The sequence below is a fragment of the Quercus lobata genome, chromosome 3 (genome assembly GCF_001633185.2).
Source record: "Quercus lobata isolate SW786 chromosome 3, ValleyOak3.0 Primary Assembly, whole genome shotgun sequence".
Taxonomy (NCBI): domain Eukaryota; kingdom Viridiplantae; phylum Streptophyta; class Magnoliopsida; order Fagales; family Fagaceae; genus Quercus; species Quercus lobata.
Genome location: NC_044906.1, coordinates 55,018,593 through 55,026,222, shown reverse-complemented (window position 1 = coordinate 55,026,222; position 7,630 = coordinate 55,018,593). Strand labels below are relative to the sequence as shown.

The 7,630-nt window shown below is 37.8% G+C and overlaps 1 protein-coding gene across 1 annotated transcript; it reads left to right on the top strand.

Moving 5' to 3' along the window:
- Positions 1-1,605: 1,605 nt before the first annotated feature.
- LOC115982308 (glyceraldehyde-3-phosphate dehydrogenase, cytosolic) lies at positions 1,606-4,985 on the top strand. The gene is made up of 12 exons (XM_031104870.1): positions 1,606-1,679; positions 1,784-1,816; positions 1,924-2,024; positions 2,114-2,229; positions 2,353-2,452; positions 2,610-2,756; positions 2,853-2,913; positions 3,012-3,109; positions 3,494-3,636; positions 3,765-3,848; positions 4,359-4,448; positions 4,660-4,985. The coding sequence occupies exons 1-12, from the start codon at positions 1,676-1,678 to the stop codon at positions 4,706-4,708; spliced, it is 1,026 nt and encodes a 341-aa protein (XP_030960730.1). The 5' UTR covers positions 1,606-1,675; the 3' UTR covers positions 4,709-4,985.
- Positions 4,986-7,630: the final 2,645 nt, after the last annotated feature.

The window sequence follows — 7,630 nt, the reverse complement described above, 5'->3', positions numbered from 1 at the left end:
CATTACCTTGGGCCTGCGGTGGCCCTTTCTTACTTTTTTATTTCATACACTGCCCATGGGATGCTATTTCTTTCTTTCCGGACTTCTTTGAGCCCATTTGCCTCTTCAAGATCCATTTGTTTATTTCTTGGGTCTGTGTTCCATTATTCCTGCCGCTTGGGTCTAATGGTTTTGCTGTCTGCTTTGTCAATTCTTTGTTGCCCTTGTTATTGGGCTTTCTTTCTCACAAATGGCCCTCAACAACAGTCTATCACTTTCACATTGACTCATTATTTTTTTTCAATTGCTCACAGTTAACTACATTAAAATTACAACAAAAATTATGTCCATATATATATATATATATTTTTTTTTTCTTTTTTTTGAGGAGCATGTCCACATATGTTATCTTGCAGACCATACACATTGAAAGAAAAATATACTTCCCTTCTACTTCTTCCCTTCATCCAACCAAACATAATGAAAAGATTCAGACCGGTTTAGACTTTAAGGGTCCAACCGGCCGGGTTTGATTCGAGTTGATCATTATTATGGTAATGCGTGTGGGACTCGGAAAACCTTTATGTGACATCTTTGACAAAAGAGAAGAGGACAAGGTAGACACCATTTATTGACCGACCAACTTGCATCTAGAGCATGGAACAATCTAGAACTCCGTTTTAATTCATCCCAAAAAAAAAAACTGTTTATAGTGAAAATTTTTCACTTTCCCTTAATTATTGTAATTACCATATTTCTAACACAAGCATCACCTAGGAAAACTCAAAACTTTGACAAAGTAAAAACGTAAAAAATCAAAATGTGTTTTTTCAAGTTCCAACTACAAGTCTAGAGTCAAAAGTTTCTAACATCATTTATAGACAATTAAAAAAAAAAATATATATATATATATATATTGTATCTCTGTCATTGCTATATAAAAAAAAAAAAATTGCAAAGTTTTGTACCAGTGCTCACGGCAGCAGAAAGGTCACATGAGCTCGCCCTCTTTCATTGGTCAACAGCAAAACTTTTCATACAATTTGACTTTCACACCCTCAACAAATCCCATTCAAAATTTGCCACATCTCACCCACTGGCTTTAAAATCCGGTGGGATCAGCCACCTAATAGTCCGAATATTCCATCTAAGACAAAATATTATCCCCACTCTCTAGAAGGCAAGTTTTCTACAACTTCCTCTCCAAGAATAGCTTTTCCAATGGAAAAATCAAATTACCATACATAAAAAGTTCATAACCTATTCCTCCAGTGTTAAAAAAATAGAAAAAATTCTAGTACTACGATATTTGTCACAAATATCTACGCGATAAACTGTAAATAGAAAAAAAAAAATTATATGAAAATAATAGTCTACAAATCACAAAACCGTAACATTTGACATTGTACTAAAATTACTCAAAAAATCAGCGGCTTTGAAATACAGGAATATTAACCTTAATCAGCGGCTCCAAGCTACCTTTCGTTTCGCCCAAGCATAAAGTAAAACCATAAACCCACTCTCGCTCTCACGCGGCACGTGACAAACCCTACCCAGTGCCCACCGGTTTACATTTTCTGCCTTTATATATATAAGGCTCTCTCTCTCTGTTCCAATACCATCCCACACTCTCTCACTCACTCTCTCTCATACAAATCTTATCTCTCTCTGTTTTCTACGCCACTACAGATTATCAATGGGTAATCCCTGGTTTGCTTTTTTTGCTTTGATTTGTTTCGTTAATGAATTCTCTTTTTGATTTTCTGTGTTCTTTGTTTTTTTGTGTGTTTTGTTTTTACTGCAGCATCATGCAAGAAGATCAAGATCGGAATCAACGGTAAAAAACTAAAATCTAAAAGCTTAAAACCCTCCGATCTGTTTGTTTTTTGTTAGTATTTAAGGTTGTCGGACTATAGTGAAAAAATAACATTTGGAATCTAATAGGTTTCGGAAGGATTGGTCGTTTAGTTGCGAGAGTTGCTCTTCAGAGAGACGATGTTGAACTCGTTGCTGTTAACGATCCATTCATCAACGTTGACTACATGGTATAAATATTTTTCTAAAACCCTTTTTTACCCATCGGTAAATATTTGAGAAATCTTGAATAGTAACAAAGGTTTATGCAAATTTTCAGACATATATGTTCAAGTACGACACCGTTCACGGTCAATGGAAGCACCACGAGTTGAAGGTGAAGGACGAGAAGACCCTTCTCTTCGGCGAGAAACCCGTCACTGTTTTTGGAGTCAGGTACTGAAGTTTATTGCTTTTTTTTTTTTTTTTTTTTTGTGTTTTCGTTTTGTAGTTTGGAGATTGAAAATGGGTTTTACTGTTTTGAGTGTTGTTGCTTAAAAGATGAATTTTTTTTTTCAGGAACCCAGAAGAGATCCCATGGGGTCAGGTTGGAGCCGACTTTGTGGTTGAATCTACCGGTGTTTTTACCGACAAGGAAAAGGCTGCTGCCCATTTGAAGGTTTGCCTTTTCTCCTTTATTCACTTGTAGGAAAGTGTTTGTGTTTTAATATCATATGGGGTTGTAAATATATGTGCTTTTATCAGTTGGGTTTGTTTTGTATAGAATGATAATGAGAATGGAAATTGAGATTTGAATTGGATTGTTTGGTGATCAGGGTGGTGCTAAGAAGGTTGTGATCTCTGCTCCCAGCAAAGATGCACCCATGTTTGTTGTTGGTGTGAACGAGAAGGAGTATAAGCCACATCTTGATATTGTTTCCAATGCTAGTTGCACTACCAACTGCCTTGCTCCCCTTGCCAAGGTTGACTTTGAATCCATTTATATGGTTATGACTGTATTTTGTTGTTGAAGGGTGAATTTTTGTGCTTATTATGTTGTTGTTTGACATTATGTACAGGTTATCAATGACAGGTTTGGAATTGTTGAGGCTCTCATGACCACTGTCCACTCTATCACCGGTGAGTTGTTGGCTGTGAAACTGTGATTCTATTCGTTTTAAAAAAATTTGAAATGTGTTTGATAGTTGTGCTAATTGTTGCTATTATTTCTGATTCAGCCACACAGAAGACTGTTGATGGCCCATCAAGCAAGGACTGGAGGGGTGGAAGAGCTGCTTCCTTTAACATTATTCCCAGCAGCACTGGGGCTGCTAAGGTAGTTTATTACTTAATTTTATGAATTGGTATTATTTACAATGTTGCTTTCTGTTGAATGTTGGGCCTGCTTAGTGGTTAGACATCTATATATAGGAGTGAATTTAGCTGCTAAGGTAGTTTATGTCTTATTTAGCTGTTAATTGTTGGTCTTGCCTATTGATGTAAAATGTTTATAGTTTGTGACTTGGGGTGTACTTCTTGTTGTCTATATTGTTGTATAGGAGTGGAATATGGTTGGTTTATTTTGTGTTTATAAGTATCCATTCTAATTGGATTTGAATTTCTGAAGTGTTAACATTCATTTCAGAACTGGATTTGATAATGCTGCTATCAAATATATTTAGCAGCCTGACTAATTTGGGTGTATTTTGTGGCTGTATAGGCTGTTGGAAAGGTTCTTCCACAACTTAATGGCAAATTGACTGGAATGGCTTTCCGTGTTCCAACTGTTGATGTTTCAGTCGTTGACCTCACTGTCAGGCTTGAGAAGAAGGCCTCCTATGAGGAGATCAAAAAAGCTATCAAGTAAGTGTTGGAATGTTGGTCTTGTATTCTTATAATGTGCAAGTGTTATCGTCTATCATGTATTGAACTGATGTCTTATTAAGTAATTGTCTGTATTAAAATAAGTCTTTTGATATGACAATTCTCAGGGAGGAGTCCGAGGGCAAGCTTAAGGGTATCTTGGGATACACTGAAGATGATGTGGTGTCTACCGACTTCATTGGTGACAGCAGGTAGATTAATCTTTTATTGTTATGTTCTAAAGTTGTCTTGCTCTGGCCTAGTTTATATTTTGCAAGCATTCCTTTATGCATGCTAGAATCTAAGTGGTAATATAATTGATCGTATAGTTTGTATCTTGTTTTGAATTTATTATTCTACTCATGAAGTGTTACCCATTTGGTTTGAAGAACCAGTGAATCTGATTCCATAACTGGTTTTTGTATTCTCAATATTTTTGTATAGATATTTGTAACTAAATTTAAACGGTTACGTTTTTTTTTTTTTCAAATGCATTTGCTTTTGGGAAATCATTGAAATGGTCATGTATTGGAAATCTGTGAAATGCTCATATGTATTGAGCAATTGCGGGGCATCATTATATTTATTTTAGGAACCAATAATTTTGTGAAGGATGGTTAATTCATTTTATATTATTGGAAATAAGTTGACTTTCTGTTTTATTTTACTGTTGGTTATTGTCATGATATGACTCATGACATGGTCATCTGTTCTTAATGCAGGTCTAGCATATTCGACGCCAAGGCTGGAATTGCATTGAATGACAATTTTGTGAAACTTGTCTCTTGGTATGACAACGAATGGGGCTACAGGTAATCATATGAAACATTAATCTGAAGTATGCATCCCTCTTTTTAATTTGGTTTTGATACTTTGGGCATCCTCTCCTACCATCTAGTTTTGAAACCTTAACATGGTCTATAAAACATGCTTTTCAGATCCCTTCCCTTCACTCTTGTAGATAAATTGATTTCAGCTATCCTACAGTTCTAACACCCTTTCCCATTTATCTTGTTTTTGCAGTTCCCGTGTGGTTGACCTGATTGTCCACATCGCATCTGTAAAAGCTTGAAACAACTGACTATTCAAGGCTATCTTTTTTATGTTTTTGTTGATTCTAGAGTTTAGCTATGCGTGGCACTCCATTTGGAGTTTGGAATAAACCCGAGTCTTTTGGAATTCTGTTAAACCTGTGGTACATTGCTGATGGTCTCAGCTGGTTGTTTTGTTTTGTTTTGTTCATGAGGTTTTCTTGTGTCAATTAAAAGAGAATTCGTAGCGGAACAATATAAGCTAAATATAAGCATTAGATGGTTTTAATATAACCGAGTTCATGCTGTTCCGATTTATTTGCTGCAATTCGTTTTTAGTAGAACTGTTCCAATTTAATCTGACTTAATTCAAAACGAACCAAGATCCATTTGGAGTGTGGAATAAATAAAACCCAAAGTCTTGGAATTCAGTGGAACTTGTACTCCATTGCTTTGGTCTCTGCCGATTATTTTGTCTTGTTTTGTTCTGTTTATGAGCTTTTCTTGTTTGGATTAAAAGAAAATTCATGGTTGAACAAATATCAGCTAAATATAAAGCATTAGATGGTACTTATATGAATGAGTTGCTTCATTTCATGCTGTTCTTATTTGCTGTAATTCCGCAATTCTTTTGTTGAAAAAAACAGCAAGAGACAGGAGATTGTTAATTGCCTTACTTCAAACTGAACCAAGTGAATATTTGAATGATGGGAGTTGGTATAAGCTTTGCTTTTGAGGACCATTGGCTGTCAACTATTAGATTTGTGTTGTGCTAATGAGCATTCCCAAGCCGAAACCAGTCAGCCCCACTCCGCTCAAAAACATTCTCGGTTAAACACAAACAAGCTGCAATCGGCCAAACCACAAAATCCCATCAAACATCTTGCTGGTCGTCAGCTGTTCAGCTCTTCTGACTATGCTTTCTGCGGTGAACTCTTTCGACTCTTCATGGTTTGCTGTGAAAAAGAATAGGTAGTTCTCAGGTGTAAAGGAAGAGCTGCTAGTAACAAGTGAGGGAAGGAACCCTCGGGTATAACATCAACATAAAGTAAAGAACTCTTAGCTGTGACCAGTAAGCGAGGAGGAGATTTAACGCTTTCTCGATCTGCCAAGCCCTTGTGGCCAGGCCAAGGCAAGACGAATCGACCGCACCCCTAGGCCTTCTTCTCCTAATTAGGTTAGTCTGGCTACTGATTAGCAAGATTTGCAGGGAAAGCGAAGTCACTAACTAGTCTTCATGAGCTTGTAAGGATCCCATGCCTTGATCAATGCTCAAGGAAAGGAATGAGGAGGAGAAGGGCAAAAGAAGAAGAAGAGCTATTCTTTTTAAGAGCAAACCATGCGTTCACAGTTGACTCAACAAGACGGGTTACTCCCTACCATAAGCCATGCCCTTACTAAACAGCTACCACTCACGGCACACTTCAACTACTCCTAGATCTCCCCAGTGACAAGATTTGTCTTTGATGTACCTTGGCTAATTCCTTTGGTCTCAAGCATTGAAAACTTTTTTCCACTCGCTTAAGCTCGGCTAGAGAGCCATGCCTTCTAAATCTCGCTCTGCTATTGATTCAACAACAGCAATTCTTGGTCAAGCTAAGCATTCATTCATAGCTCGCCAAGACTAGTTGTGCTTGCTTTCATTTTCAGTCTTTCCCACATCCCTCTGGACTTCCCCTCCGCTTGACGAAATCCCTCCCCAACAACCCCTGACTTTTATTATTCCTTAGATGAGTTAGTTTAGTTTAGGTTTTTCGTATCCATCAGCCCATCCTCGACTACTAGTTTGACTGGATTTCCAATGTCTTGCGCGATCTTCACTCTCACGGGAAGGAATAATAAAAGGTGCGCGGACAAACAAAGAGTAGTTTCCTTCCTTCTTCATCGGTAGGCGCGCACTGATAAGAAACCTTTTTCAAAAATTGGCAGAAGTCAGTGCCGCACTTCTGCCTTCTTCCTCTTTCTGAACCCACCATAGTTCGAGGATCTTGTTTACTCGCTACTTGATCTCTTTTTTCATATAATGTAATATTACATAAAAAATAGCTTCTCGTAGATGCATCTTAGCTAGCTAGGAATCTATTAGAAGCATAAGCTGTCCGTTCAATCTAAAATACTAAAATAATGAAATAATAAGAAATAGGGTTGAGTAGTGGGAGAGAAGCTAGATGAGAAGCCAGAATGAGCATTCGATCTGATCTTACTTGCATGTAAAGGATAGCTGGGAAGATGAAGCGAGAGAGTGAAAGACCATCGGATGGATCTCTTTGGGGACTGTGAAAGATTTGATAGGAAGTCTATTTTTTCGGGATGCAGGCGCTATGAAACGAGATGGGATGTTCTAGAGAATATAGGAAGCTTATGTGTAGGTAAGTGAAATACTTGGTTGTTGAGTCATTCAGCGAATGTATGATTCCTAGTTCGATCCAAAAGGTAGAAATTCCTTAGAAACGACTAGGAGCTCTAGCCCGTTTCTATTTCCAAGGGACTCTCGAAGGATCGAGCTAAAAAATTCCTACAAGCAACCAGCGGAGATCGGGGAAACAGGGGAAGAACGGCTTTGTGCCATTAGAATCCTTTTCTGCCAGATAGCCTTGACCTAGCTTCTCGGAAGAATCTCCGGAGATTATATCAGCAGATGTGTGTGTAACTTGATCTTCTACTATAGAAACAGTGAACTCGTCCCGATACAAGTCACCCAAAGTAGTAGACGATTAGAGTTATCTTATATAGGCTATTTGCGCTTAACAAGTTAGAAGATGTTGCCAATAACCAGTTATCGAGAAGAGTTGGATGCGAACCCCTCCTATGAGAAAGAAGCCTAGCAGCCCTAATACGCTGAAACATCTTATTCCGGTCCTTAGGCTAACTACAACTAGTTAGGAATTGCGTACAAAGAAGAAACGTCCTAAGTAACAATAGCACAAAAGCATGCGGCGGAGATCCGCAAAGGTAACCGGATG